Source organism: Diceros bicornis, chromosome 14 (genome assembly GCF_020826845.1).
Source record: "Diceros bicornis minor isolate mBicDic1 chromosome 14, mDicBic1.mat.cur, whole genome shotgun sequence".
NCBI lineage: Eukaryota > Metazoa > Chordata > Mammalia > Perissodactyla > Rhinocerotidae > Diceros > Diceros bicornis.
This window is the reverse complement of record NC_080753.1, coordinates 21,491,068-21,506,010: the sequence shown is the minus strand read 5'-3', so window position 1 is coordinate 21,506,010 and position 14,943 is coordinate 21,491,068. Positions and strand designations below refer to the sequence as shown.

The 14,943-nt window shown below is 39.7% G+C and overlaps 1 protein-coding gene across 3 annotated transcripts in view; it reads left to right on the top strand.

Annotated features, from left to right (window-relative positions):
* The window catches only part of CDC5L (cell division cycle 5 like), a 44,350-nt gene continuing 29,407 nt past the window's right edge, over window positions 1–14,943 (top strand). The window contains exons 1-7 of one of the 3 annotated variants that reach the window (XM_058554239.1): window positions 1–158; window positions 2,786–2,889; window positions 4,295–4,456; window positions 5,042–5,169; window positions 6,553–6,652; window positions 12,367–12,585; window positions 13,961–14,105. In XM_058554239.1, coding sequence (XP_058410222.1) covers window positions 114–158; window positions 2,786–2,889; window positions 4,295–4,456; window positions 5,042–5,169; window positions 6,553–6,652; window positions 12,367–12,585; window positions 13,961–14,105 — 903 coding nt within the window. In that variant the 5' untranslated portion in view covers window positions 1–113. The remainder of the gene's footprint in view (window positions 159–2,785; window positions 2,890–4,294; window positions 4,457–5,041; window positions 5,170–6,552; window positions 6,653–12,366; window positions 12,586–13,960; window positions 14,106–14,943) is intronic. The other 2 variants (XM_058554238.1, XM_058554237.1) reach the window with 2 other exon arrangements.

The following is a 14,943-nucleotide window of genomic DNA, read 5'->3' as shown; positions in this document are numbered from 1 at the left end:
AAGCAGAAGGTCGCGCTTGGAGGAAGTGGTGGCTGTGGGTTCCGCGTCCGCAGCGCCATTACTAGTTTTCTGAAGGTCCTCTCGGCCGCTTGCCGAGACACCCCGCCACCAAGATGCCTCGAATTATGATCAAGGGAGGCGTGTGGAGGAATACCGAGGTAAGTTACCTTTTCCCGCCGTCCGCTGCCCTCCGCCCCCTCTGGCAGCTTGTGCGCAGGCGCGCGGAGCTCGGGGAGGCGTGGAGGATGTGCCCAGTGGGGTCGGCCGCTGGGGCAGAGCGGGGAGTATCCTCGGGGCCGTTATGTGGTGCCAGGCCCGTTGTTATCTGAGCACGTCTGGGGGCGGACCGTGGTTTAACCCCTGACTACCTGCCAAGCACTTGTTAGGCCCGTCGTGAACATTTGTTAAGTGAGGACGCGCCCCCCGCCCTGGAGGAACTCAGTGTGGAGGGGGAGATAGGACATCCGCGAGAGTTGGTTTTCTGGGACACCCCCGTCCCTCAGCCCGGGCACCATGTCTCTCTCTGACACTAAAAAATAAACAAGTGCTGTGGCCACAAGTTTGTTGCTTCATTGACTTGCTTGTAGAGGGGAAGCAGCTGGAGTGCCAGGTTCAAAGAGCCCATTTCTGCCCGCATCTCCGGTTATCTGTTATCAAGGCATAGCTTGTCTCTCCTCCCGACAGATCCTGTCGCTTCTTGTCTTTCCGCCTCAGCCTGGATAGAAGCCAGATAGGACAGACTGCCTACAGTAGTCTCTTTGCTTCCAGAAATGTAGCGGATAATGCTAGTGGTGAGCCAAAGGGCAGAAGAGAGGGAGTAAAATAGAAATAAGATTTTAATGCCGTTTGTGTTTACAGTGCGCGGTATTTGTCGGTTTCTGGAGCACATCATATCTTTTCCTGCCTCTTCCCCCTTGGCGTCTTTCTGACCATCCTTCAAAACCCAATTCAGAAACTCTTCTTCGAATTTTTGCCCATTCACCCTGTAAAAATTAACTGCACCCTCAGGGGTCCATGGCACCTCTTTCATCTAGTTGTATTTTGCTTTGTCCTTTTGCAAGAATCACATTCTTCTGTGTGATGCTGGTAGGTTTCTTTTTTTTTTTTTTAGACTTTATTTATTTATTTATTTTTTTTGTGAGGAAGATCAGCCCTGAGCTAACATCCATGCTAATCCTCCTCTTTTTGCTGAGGAAGACCGGCTCTGAGCTAACATCTATTGCCAATCCTCCTCCTTTTTTTCCCCCCAAAGCCCCAGTAGATAGTTGTATGTCATAGTTGCACATCCTTGTAGTTGCTGTATGTGGGACGCGGCCTCAGCATGGCCCGAGAAGCAGTGCCTTGGTGCGCGCCTGGGATCTGAACCCCGGGCCGCCAGTAGCGGAGCGCACGCGCTTAAACGCTAAGCCACGGGGCCGGCCTGCTGGTAAGTTTCTGATAACCTCTCACAGCCTCAGTTTTCTCATTTTTCTAATAGGGATGATAATACTACTTACTCTCTTGAGGATTAAGTGAGTCAGTACATTTGGAACATTTAGAACAGAGTCTGCTGTGTAGTAGTCTTTCAGTAAGTGCTAGTTGCTATTTCTTTCCCCCAGCAGACAGCATTGTAATTGTTATCCCTAGAACCTAGATCAGTAACTAATATGAAGTAGGTTGCTTGGCAGATGTTTGTGGAATGAATCTAGTAGGATAGATAACTGGTATGTATACCTAGTTGAAGATGTGTTTGAGTATAGCAGTACTGCAACAGAGTTACAAATAAACTCTGTGACAGCCTTGCCTCAGAGCTTGCAGAGCAGGAAACAGGCTGTTTAAATTGGAGAAGAGATGCCTTCTGGGAGAGAGACAGATGTACAAAAACAAATAACAGCAGGATTCCTATGCAGTGGCCAAAGCCCTGTAGTCTTTTTAAATCTCTGATGATGGGGGTGGAGGTGGAGTGGCCCATGTATGTATGAGCCATGTAGCTCGAGTTCAATGTGGAAAAACGCCTAAAAGTAAAATGCCGCAAGTGGATTCATCTCTGGCACTGTTATCCCTGGTGTCTGTGGCTTAGCTTGCTGGGCTTCCCTGGAAATGGTGAATTCTATATTGGAGTGGGTGCCCTGGTGAAATAGTATCTAGAGACTGGGGGAGGCTGGAGGCATAACTGACCCATGAGGTAAGAACTGACTTAATTCTTAGGTTAGATCTGAGATGTGGATTTTTGGGTCAGAGTAAGAGTTATGGGACTGGAGAGAAAATGCCATTTGTAAACTGGAGACAGGAAGCCTGGATTGGAGAGTGGATTCACCAGGGTCTTGACTTGCTTCTTGAGGGCTGGATGTGGCCTATTCGATTCTTTTTCCCCAAGTACCCAAGACCCGGTACAAGGTAGGTGTTCAGGAAATGTTTTCTGAATGAATGAATAAGTGAATGAGCTGTACTCTTTTGAAGAGAATGACAGCTACACATTGGAGAATACTTTTTGTTAATCTCTATCAAATAGGGTCTCTCAGATTGGGCTGTACCCACTCCCAATTTATTGGGGGAGTGTTGTGTGTAAGGGAGGGTAGGATATCCTAAGGGATTTCCCCCTAATTTCTTGCATTTGGCTGATTCTGGCTTGCTAGAATGAGGTTTTTGTACTTTCTGTTTAAACCTAGGCGGGGTGTGTGTGTGAGTGTGTGTGTGTTTCTCTCTCTTTCTCCCTAGCAACCCTGTTAGAGTTAATTTAAATTTTGTCTTTTCTTGCTTGGAGTTTTGTGATTGAATATACTGTTTTTCTTTGACAATTTTTTAGGATGAAATTCTGAAAGCAGCGGTAATGAAATATGGGAAAAACCAGTGGTCTAGGATTGCCTCATTGCTGCATAGAAAATCAGCAAAGCAGTGCAAAGCCAGATGGTATGTACCAGTTAATGAGTGGAAAACAGTAAATGACCTTCATTATGATGAACAAAATGTCAGTTCTTTGAACCTTACCAAAGAAAGCAGGCATTGTGATATAACAGAAAGTATGGAGTGGGAGATGGGAATTTAGGTTTAAGACTTAGCTGTCACTTGCTTCCTCTGTGATCTTATGCATCTTAGGATCACCCTGTATCGTGCCCCTGTTTTCTCCTTGTTAGGGATAATAGTACTTGGCCCTAACTGATGGAGATATGAGGCTCAAATGAGTTAATGTGTTTGAGAGTGCTTTGTGAAGCATAAAATAAATATACTTTTAGGTACAAATGGATCCCAGCTTATAAGTGGATGTGTTCTAAAAGTTTGTAAGTTGGTTGTCTTAGAACTTACTTTCCCAAAGAAATAGATGATAAATAATGGTTAATTTTCTAGGCTAGTTCACAATAGTTGAGTGTCCTCATTAACACAGTTGAAATCTTTTATATTTGCCACCCCGCAATATGACGTAACCCAACACTACACTTGAGGTTTCCCCTTTTAAGTCACAAGGTAGTGGACACATTAAGCCGTTTACATGTGGTTTGGGTATGAGTGATCTGGCCCTAGCCCTGACCCACGTGTACTAGAATCATATTTTAGATTGTACAAGAGTGACCTAATTTCCTAGGCAGCTGGGTAGGGGGAAAGGATCAGAATGTAGAGGTTGGACCCCAAAGAGGAAGGTGGTCCTCAGCCTGAAGAAGTGGTTCGGATTTCTGCTTTTCTTAGTGGAGCTAAGGTCCTGCCCCTGTGTTAAGGAAGGCTTAAATCTTGTTTGCCAGCCTCTCATCCAGCTAATTAGACTGGTTGGAAAAGATGGGTTGGGTGGGGCATTAGAAAAGACAGAGGATGACATAGTAGTTTTACTTAAATTTAAAAACACACCAAACAAAAGCATATGATACTGAAAAGCATTTAGTGAGTGTAAGTCAAATGCTTAAAGAAGTAAGCCAAAGGTGGTGTGAGAAAGTGTTGTGAAAACCAGAAACACTATAAAAATATGAGGTGATATTGTCTTATTTACTAATAATTTCAAAACCTCTAACACAGTGTAAAGTAAATGAAAACAATTGATAGTTGAGAAAGAAGGCATATGATCATGTTTCAGTCAAGTTATCTTTTTTAAGCATTGTTAACCTTGCATAATTAAAATACATTAGCATTTGGTGAGATGGGGAATGTTGAATGGGGTAAGTTTAACCAAACAGTGAATATTCTGTTCTAAGAAAATAACAGCTTTTGTAATTGAAGGATGAGAGTTAGCTTGTGTTTTTTAGACACTGGAAGTCAGTGTATCTAGTGTGTAAATAGGATATTTATACTAGGTGACTGATTAATGTCTAAAGTGGTGTCTTTTTAATAGGTATGAGTGGCTGGATCCAAGCATTAAGAAAACAGAATGGTCCAGAGAAGAAGAGGAAAAACTCTTGCACTTGGCCAAGTTGATGCCAACTCAGTGGAGGACCATTGCTCCAATCATTGGAAGAACAGCTGCCCAGTGCTTGGAACACTATGAATTTCTTCTGTAAGTGAATCTTCAAAAGCGGTATTAAAATGTGTGTATATCTTCTGAATGAGGCTGAATAAACATGTTCTGTCTTTAAACATTTAGTTACAGATCTGAGTAAAGCCAAAAGAGCTAAAGCTATTGGAGTATGTACTCCTGATTTCATGTGGTTGATCAAAGTTATGTCATCTGTTATATACTTTTTAAAAGAATAATTTAAAAATATTATACAAATTATACATGTTCATCATAGAAGATCTGAGAAAAAATAGTAAAAAGGCAAATAAAAGTCACTCATAATCATACTGCTGAGAGTTGACCATTGGAACATCTTGGTTCTTCACTGAAAGTTTATTTGGCTGTAACTGCATTTGTGCTTAAGGAGCTGCTTGGATCCTATTTCATGGTGAATAGAAACACTCACTAAAATTAGAGAGAATTTTAATACCATCTCTTTCAGGTGAAGCAGTAGTAGAAATGCATTATTTTGTTAATGCCTATCCATTGGGCTTTGAAAGAAAAGAGTGCCAGCACTAGGAAACCTGCTATTTCTAGGACTAAATGTTGTCTTTCTAAGACTAACGCCTCTGGGCTCTTCTCTAGGGATAAAGCTGCCCAAAGAGACAATGAAGAGGAAACAACAGATGATCCACGAAAACTTAAACCTGGAGAAATAGATCCAAATCCAGAAACAAAACCAGCACGGCCTGATCCAATTGATATGGACGAGGGTAAGTGTATGCTTGTGAGAAATTCGTTTCTTTGGTAACCAGAGACTCCTTAGGCCTCTTTGAACTCCTTTATTTCCTTTGTAAACTCCTCTGACTTTTTAGAATCCCAATTCTATCTGCAGTTGTTATTCTAAGTCTCTTTCTAAATGTGTCCAGTCTTCTATTATAGAGAAATGCCTCTTTTTGGACAATGTCCTTTTGTCTTCTCATTTTTCAATTGATTGATTAAATTAAGCAGTGTAAAACTACTGGAAAGATTTCCTGGAGGCTAGAGGTAAGCCCTTGAGGATTCTGTGTTCTCATTCCCATTCTGCAGAGAGAGGCAACAAGTCAGGATTTTGGGCTCCAGTCCTCCTATTAACTACTACTTTGACTTTAGGCAGGTAATGTAATCTTTGTGAAGAGGCAACACTGCATTACTGTGTTGGAGACTTATGATGCTTACTTGAGACATTGAATCAGGAATCAGAGGAACTGGATTTTAGACCCATATCTGCCATTTACTAGCGATTTGACCTTAGGCAAGTCATATCAATCTCTCTGAGCTTTGATTCTCTTTCCTGCCAGATGGAGAACAATAATGTCTGTCTTACCTTACAGGATTGTTGTGAAGCATTCAGTGAATGTTTGTTGAGTTTTTGAAATTTAAAAGTGTGAAGGTAGTGGTTCTCAAAGGCAGGCTGTGGCTAGGCTGTCTGCGTCATTGTCACATGGCAAACTTTTAAAAATACAGGTGTGAAGGCCTCCCCAGGAGATCCGAGTCAGTAAGTCGGGGAGTGGGGAGGTAATCCTGGAATCTGAGTTTTTTTAAAAGTGCCCTTGTGATTCCATTGGACAGCCTTGTATAGGAATAGGCATCAGTAATGAAATTTATTCTACTTTGGGGAGCCATGGAAAATATATTGGAGGGAGAGAAATAGTTTTGAGGAAAAAAAGGTGTATTTAATGAAGATTATCAATTCCCTTATAATTAATAGTTTTTATAATGTTTCACAATTTCTCTGTGCCAGTTAGTTGATGATAATGAAGGATATGATAGTTTTAGCCACTGTTTAATGAATACTTGCTAGATGCTTTACCTATTTAATTTTACTTAGCTCTTCTCAACATCCCTGTAAAGTAGGAATTGTTATTCCCATTTTATAGATGATGAAACAGGCTCAGGGAGGGTAAATAAATTATGTGAGGTTACATAATTAGCAAGTGGTGGACCTGGCTTTTAACTTAGGTTTCTCTGACTTCAAAAACCCAAGCTATTTCCATTAGGCTACACCATATAATGATTATATGTATGGTTTTTCTCATCTTAACCACTAGAGTGTGTCTCACATACTTGGCTTCTGTTGGAGAAGAGCTTAGTTTTTCTTTTCTTTATTTTTGCAGATGAACTTGAGATGCTTTCTGAAGCTAGAGCCCGCCTGGCTAATACTCAGGGAAAGAAAGCCAAGAGGAAAGCACGAGAGAAGCAGCTGGAAGAAGCAAGGTATGGTTGTTTCCCTCCATAGTTGAACAGTTAGTCTCTGCATCCTCATGTCTGATAAAACTGCATGATTTATCAACCCTGTTGGGTAAGTAAGAATTGCCCAATTCCAATTTTGCTGATATTCTTTGGTTTCTTTATTACTTTGGAAAAGTCATATATTTTTTTCCCCTAACCATTTCAGAATGGTTATAGAAAAAAAATACATATTTAAAAAAATTTTGTAAGACGTGGCAGAAGTAATACCCAGATGGTTCACCTGGTGTGTTGGATTTGTTCTGTTAGCATAGGAGAGCTTCATTTGTTGTAGCCATCTGGGGGTCAGATGCCTAGAGGACACGCAAGGCTCTGTGACTTTTGCATGACTGCCGGTTAGTGACTCTCCTTGATTAGTGTTGGGCAGGCACGGGCTGTGAAACAGGAAACTCAGCTGAACATAGAGGGAGTTAATGAGCCTTGAACCAAATTTTAGGCTCTCACAGAAATTTTCATTTAAAAAGTGAGTAGAATTCAGTACTGCCCTCTACTCAAGGTTTCCTTCACTTTCCTCTTCCTTTTTCCTTTTGGTTGGATTCATGATTGACATTTTTCCTGATGGCCCAGAAACTGAGATGAAGTGGATAAAGAGAAAAGCTGAACTGTATAAGAGCTTATTAGCTTTTGGAATTCAGGCATTTTGGAATAACCTCTCTAGCCTACACAGCTGCCTTGTTTGGTCTCCAAGTTGGGAAGTGCTTCCTGACCTGATGACTAGCATTGTGTTGATGGTCTCCCCAGTAATTACTTTGGAGTGCCAGATCCTGGGATGGAAGAGTCTTTCATGCCTGAGGATGCTTGGCATAGCTGGCCAATCACGAGCCCAGAATAGTCACTTAGGATGGGAGTATGACTGGCTTGGGACAGTAAACAGAAACCAAAAGGAGGTACTAAATTTTCTGCCCAGTCTCAGTCACCTTTCTATTCTGTACACTAATTAGGGTTAAGTAATGTGAGTAAGTTGAAAAAAATTCACTTCTCTATTTTTGTCCATGGTTGTTTGGGGACCAAATTTTTTGAGCTTTTTAACCGTGTGGGTTGGGCCAGGGATATGGCAAGTGCGTATATGAAAAATCCGCAAGTGTGGCTGGTATTGCTTGCTTTAAATAAATTTTTGCAGATTTAAATTTACCCTACACTTTGTTGTAGATTTTCTTGTAGAATCTACACATCTTTTTAATTTGTGTCATACATTTGTCTTGTAGTAGACTAGATTGGTCTGTATGCAAAATGCGGTGCAGGGCTGTTTACATCGAATGCTAAATTACAGATCTGTTTTATAACAAAGCTTTTTTTTTTTTTTGTGAGAAAGATTAGCCCTGAGCTAACGTCCATTGCCAATCCTGCTCTTTTTGCTGAGGGAGATTGGCCCTGGGCTAATATCTGTGCCCATCTTCCTCTACTTTATATGTGGGACACCTACCACAGCATGGCTTGTTAAGCAGTGTGCAGGTCGCGCCCGGTATCTGAAACCACGAATCCTGGGCTGCCAAAGCGGAGTGCTGGAACTTAACTGCTGTGCCACTGGGCTGGCCCCTATAACAAAGCTTTTTACTAATTATAAAAGTAATACACTTCTCCTTCAGTGTTGTACTGTTTTCTTTTTCTGGCATCATTGATATAATGCTATGTATAGCTTGGTTATAGTCACTTAGTATTATATTGTAAAGGTTTTCTCATGTCACTTAAAGTCATTATTTCCTTTATTTAAAGAATGAAATTACTTTACTTTTGAAATGTCTTTCCAAGCCTTTCTCTCTCTTAACGTAGATGTACGTTTTTGTGTGTGTACACATGCAGTAACATTTGTGTGAGATCGGATCATACTGTCTACTGTTTTGATGAAAAGTTATTCGTTAATCTTATTGGGGTGCCCTTGTAAGTGATGAATCATTTTTCTCTTGCTGCTTTCAAGATTTTCTCCTTGTCTTTGGCTTTCAGCATCTTTAATATGGTATTTCTGTTTGTGAATTTCTTTATGTTTATCTTGGAGTTCGTTGAGCTTCCTGGATGTGTAGGTTAATCATTTTCGATAAATTTGGGAAATTTTCAGCCATTATTTTTCTAATATTTTATTCTCCTCTTTCTCCTTTCCTTTTGGTATTCCTGTTGTGCATTTTGGTATTCCTATTGTGCATATGGTCACTTAATGGTGTTCCACATTCTGCAAGGCTCTTTTCATATTTCTTCATTCTTTTTTCTCTTTTCTTTGGATTGCATAATCTTTATCCATCTGTCCTCAAGTTTGCTGATTCTTCTGTTAGTTCAAATCGACTGTTGGGCCCCTAGAGTGAAGTTTTTATTTCAGCTTTATACTTTTCGACTCCAGAATTTCTATTTCATTTCTTTCCAATCATTTCTGTCTCTTTATTGATTTTCTCTATTTGATGGACATTTTCATCATGATTTCCTTTTGTTCTTTGAACATATTTATAATGGCTCCTTGGAACTCTGTTAAATCTGACTTCTGCTTGCTCACAGGCAGTTTCTGTTTTTTTCTGGTATATGGGTCATGCTGTCTTGTTTCTTTGCATGTCCTAAATTTTTTTGTTGGGAACTGGACACTTGAGATGATATATTGTAGCAATTCTGGGTGCTATGTTCCCCCCACCCCCTCCTTGTTATTGTTATTTGCTTGTTTAGTGACTGGCTGGATTATTAGTGAAGTCTGTTATCCCCTTTCCTCCCCGGAGAAATGTGAAACCTCTGATGTTCTCCTGAGGGCACAGTCTTGGGTATGCCCACAGTCACCCTGGGATGATGTGGTTTTGACAGGACTTTCTTTGACCATCTTTGCCCCTGGCTACACTCATCTGTTAAAGTCTACTAGTTGGCAGCTGATTGCTGTATTGTTTTCAACAGTGTCTTGGGGCATAAATTGCTCCACAAACTGATCCAGTCAAATTTGGGCTCCTTTGAAGGGGTAGTTTCTGAGGTCAGTGTTTGATATTTGTTCTGACCCCAGGAGGGCTCCTCTCACTTTGCTCTTTCTTTGTTTCTCTCTGGCAGCAGTTTAACCTATATCTCCAATGAATCTATCGGTTTCTTCCCATTTTCCTTTCACCACAACTTCGTTGTTTTGAGAGTGCCCTTAGGCCTGAACGTCTCTGTACTCTGTTGCAAATGAAGGCAGTTTCTTTGGGGAGAGATTTGGAGTTCTCTGTTCTACCCCTAGTCTGATGTGCTTGTCTCTGAGTGACACGCCTACTTTAGGAGCTGATTGCTTGGTTGGAGAGGTGGTGGTGTGGGCAGCTGCCCGAGGTCTCCTTGGCTTGCCTCACCCAGTGTGGAACCCTCATCCCACAAGCTGGGGCAAAGGCTTTTGGGCCTCCGGTATTCTCAGCAGCACTGTGCTCAAAGTAGAGCCTCTGTCTGGGCAGAAGAAGACAGCCTCTACTTCTCGGCCACTCTTAGCCTGTGCAGCAGGTATCTGGAGGCAGGATGAGAAATGCTGACATCCTGCCTCTTCTGGAATAAAAGCCCTCCTACTGGGAGCTGGAGAGGAGAGAGAGCCCTGTGTTTTGGCTGCACCAGTGTGGAGTAGAGTTTCTGCTTCCCTGAGCTGGGAGGGGGAAGAGAGCGAGGGAATGGGTCTTGATTTAAATATCACAGACTCTCACTTTTCTTACCGAATTTTAGTAGATTTTCTTGAATAAATGTTTCTTTGTTTGCTGTATCTTCTTAGGGTCCTTTCTAGAGACTTAATGTAAATATATATTTTTTACTAATTTTCAGGAGTTTCACTGCAGAGTGGGTCTGCTGAGCCTCATGCTGAAAGTTGTTCCTTTATACTGTTTTGTAACTTGATTTTCCCTCCTTTAGTATTGTGAATAACTTTTCTCATCATTAAAATTATAGCATCATGGGAAAGTACAAAGAAAAAAGTAAAATTAAGTGAAATTCCAACCTCCAGTAATTATCACTGTTCATATTTTGATGGGTGTCCTTCACATCTCCCCCTCTATATATTCACTGATAGATATGCATGTAATTTTTGCCTGTTGCTCCATAGCGTGTAAACTTTGTAACATTTTATACACAGCAGTGTGTCTTGGGTATTTTTCCACGTCAGAGTAGATTTACAGTGTCGACGCAAATAATCCATAACAATCTGTAAATCAAAATTGGGGTGAGTTTATTATGAGCCAAATTTGAGGACCATATAGCCTGGGAGAGTCCTTTCACAAAGGAATGGAGCACTCCAAAGCAGTGGGGCTGTACAGAGTGGTTATATACCGTCAAAGAGCATGTATCACGTATGACTGCAAAGTCCCTTTTACAGTGGTCATGAGATTGCCCTGTTGGCATAGCGATTGATGGACACCACAGGTATCAGGTCTGCTGTCTCGATGGGCACAGCAGGTAGCAAGTCTGTTGTCTTAAGTTGGTGGTCACAGGATGAGTGCAGCAATCAAATCCTAGCCTAGGGAGAAATGCTTACCCTTAAGGAAATGCCATTGTGGGGGAAGTTGCATCCTTACTTTAAGGGCATTTGTTCTTGTCTTTGGGACATGTTAGTTGCTTAAGAAGATAAACAATGTATGTTCAAAGGCCACAGGCCCTTTTAGAAAAACAAGGTCAGGCTGAATTAGTTTTATACCAAATGGCTTCCTCATATGCTCCAATATATCCTATTGCTTGCCATTTATTTATCAACAGGTTTTTTAAAGATTATGTAGATGACTGTATAGTATCCTATCTTATAGCTGTGTTATAAATTCTCTTAACTAATTTCTTATTGTTGGACGGTTAGATTGTGTGCAGTTGTCCACTCTTAGAAACAGTGCTCCGTGAACAGTCTCGTAGCCAAGGCCTTGTTCGTGTTCTTATTTATTTCCTCAGGTTAAGGGCTGAGGAGTGAAATTATTAGGTAAAAACTGTGAAAAACTTTAGGGTTTTAATGTGTATTTCCAAATTCTCTTTGGGGAAGGCTGTAGCAGTTTACTTTCTCATTACCGTTGTGGGAGACTGTCCACTTTTGCACCCTTGCCATTGAAACAAAAAACTGAACACTTAATCAGATATGTAGAAATGGTACTTGATTTATTTATTTATTTATTTATTTATTTTTTATTTTTTGTTTATTGCAGTAACATTGGTTTACAACATTGTAAAAATTTAAGGTGTACGTCACTACACCTCCACTTCTACAGATGTGTGACTCTTTAATTATTAAGTCCACCTTTTGTCATTTTAGCTTTTTGCATTTTTTTCCTTAGTGGACTGTCTATTTCCTTTTCTTCTTTTTTTCTCTTGGGATGCATTTTTTAGAAACTTGCGTAGATATCTCACCATTCCGAATATTAATTTCAATTATTTTTTCCTATTACTTGCCTTTTAATTTTGTTTTATGATTTTTAAAAAAATAGTGCTACAGAGATATAAAATTAGAAATTCAAAGCTGCTGATCTTTTGCCTTTAGTTTGTAATAAGTGGGTACATTCTCTTCCAGAGATAAGATACATATTTACTTACAGTTCCTTCTGGTTTTTCTTTTTGTGTTAGTGTGTATGTACCTTTGAATCAAAACTGGAATATATTTTAGTGAATGGTATGAGGTGAGGATTTAAGTAAATATTTCTTTGCCAAATAACCAGATAGTTTTCTTAACTCAATTGGATGATCCATCCCTTCCCCATGGTGTATGATTTTCAAGATGATCCTACATTCTTTTCCTGCAGGCGTCTTGCTGCCCTGCAAAAGAGAAGAGAACTGCGAGCAGCTGGCATAGAAATTCAGAAGAAAAGAAAAAAGAAGAGAGGAGTTGATTATAATGCTGAAATCCCATTTGAAAAAAAGCCTGCTCTTGGTTTCTATGATACTTCTGAGGAAAACTACCAGGCTCTTGATGCAGATTTCAGAAAATTAAGACAACAGGATCTTGATGGAGAGCTAAGATCGTAAGTTGTCTTTCTGATTTTGAAAATGGGCAAGTATAGTAGGAATTTTATGGAGGGCCAAGTATTATCCTTGTCAGAGCCAGATTTTTGTTAGGCACAATGTGGCCTACATAATGCTTTTATTTATTTAATGGATTCACTTTCCTGAGAAAACCAGTGACCTGGCTGTCATGTTTTTAGTGCAGAATGCTGTTTGCGACTCTTGAGATCTCAGCACTTGGCCCTTAGTGAACTGTCTGCTCACTGGGTCACAATCTCAACATTTATGTACATTTGTAAACAGGTTAGTTGTTTTACTAATGGCCTGAAGGAATTTGTGAAAATCTGGTCTCATTTTTTTAGTCTTTTCTAGTGAAAATTTTATATTGTTTTTCTTAAAATGAAATTCAAAGAAAAAATTACCGATGCATTCTTAAATCTTTTTTACTTAATGGGGATAAGTAAGTATATTCATAAAATGTTTATTTTAGGGTGCAGAGGATTTTGCCTATTTTTAGGGATTTTTAGACTTTCTTTAATTTTTACATTGGAATATTATGGGGAAACCTTTTATGATTGTCAGATTTTTAGTTTTCTACTCCCTGATTGACCTTCCATTTCTATTGACATGAATTGTTACTCAACAGCAGATGTCAGCCACTGTGAACACGATTTTCTTGGATGCACTCCATTGTATGTATTTCACAAATTAGGACTTTGCTTTAGGTAGCCTGTACAAATAAAGAGACTGAAGAGGAAAACAAATCACCCGGAAGGAGTAGACTAGGTGGGGGAAGGGGATGACATGCGGAGGGGGAGGAGGCCTTCCCGGAGCTTTAAAAGACAGCTTTGAGCCTGGTTTTAGACTTCTTAACAACTTTTTAGTGTTATTTGTTAGAAGTTAACTATCCTTTTAAAAAAATTTGTGAATTAAAACAGTTTTCAAGGGAATTTAAAAATTCATGATGTTTTAATTCTCTCCCCTTCATATAATTGTTTTCCTTTTTGTATACTTGTCTTCCTCATTTTCCTATGTGCATACATATTTTTATGTGACTATAATTCATGATATAGGAATAGTTTTATGTTTTTATTTGACATCATATGTAACATTTTGCTTATCATCATAGCCTTTATAGTTACATAGTTTTAATACTTAGTACTTAAATTACTTAGTATATCCGATTTTCCTAATAATTCTATTGCTATTCTAAGTCTGCATTCCTCTTGAATATAGTGGGTAGATAATGGCTTAATGTGTATAGTTGTTGTCTTTTTGTTAGTAATTTTCTTAGAAATGGGATTATTTTGTTCAAGTGTATGAGTATTTTTATGGCTTTCAATGTTATTGTCTATATGTAACTTAAAAATCTCTTCTCTACCTGATCCATGACAGTGAAAAAGAAGGAAGAGATAGAAAAAAAGACAAGCAGCATTTGAAAAGAAAAAAAGAATCTGATTTACCCTCAGCTATTCTTCAAACTAGTGGTGTTTCTGAATTTACTAAAAAGAGAAGCAAACTAGTACTTCCTGCCCCTCAGGTAATCTGATAAAAGCAATTTTTACGTTGTGTGAACTCATATCCTTATCATTTATTCAGCAAATATTTGCAGGCCTGTGTGCCAGGCTTTTGCTAGGTGCTGGGTGCCCTTAAGAAATTAGCGGTGTAACAGATGAGCCACATAAAAATAAGTCATGTGTTATAGTATGATAAATGAGGAACAGCTTCTCTGTATAAATTATTATATCAGGCCTTAAACTGCTCATTGATGGTGTAGTAAGTAGTTGTCAGCTCTTAGCAATTTGTCAGCAGGTTAGGGCTCCAGGCCTCTTGTTTGTAGCTGACCAGGAAAAAGGTGTCAGTTTGGTGTGTGGACTTGAGACTGCTTTCTTTTAGGGAATGCTTTGTTGTGGCATACTTCTCTTTGAGACAACAGCTGTGAAAATCAGTGTGGGAGTTGCAGAGACGAGAGAGAGAAACATTCCCTCATTCAGCTTATCACAGGCTCTGTTCCTTTGACTTAATTATAGTTGGTGAGAAACATGGAATTTTCAATAAACTCTTGCTTTGTTTTGAGTAGTACACTCTGTAGAATTGGACAGTTTAATGGAGGGATGGACTTAGGAGGTGAGAGGAGCTTCTTTCCCCAGTGAGTGCCCTGGCTACATCAACACAAGATTCTTGGTCACAAACAAAATAATTGTGTCAGATGCTGCCACTCCTAGTAGTGATATTTCTTAAATTGAGATTTTGCCTGTAATTTTTTTTCTTAGTACTCCTTAGGATATTTATTTTGGTAAAATTAAGAATAATACCTTTTGATTTTCTTAGGGCTCTTGTGGCTTAGTGGACTCTTCTCTGTGTATATGATGTTTTAA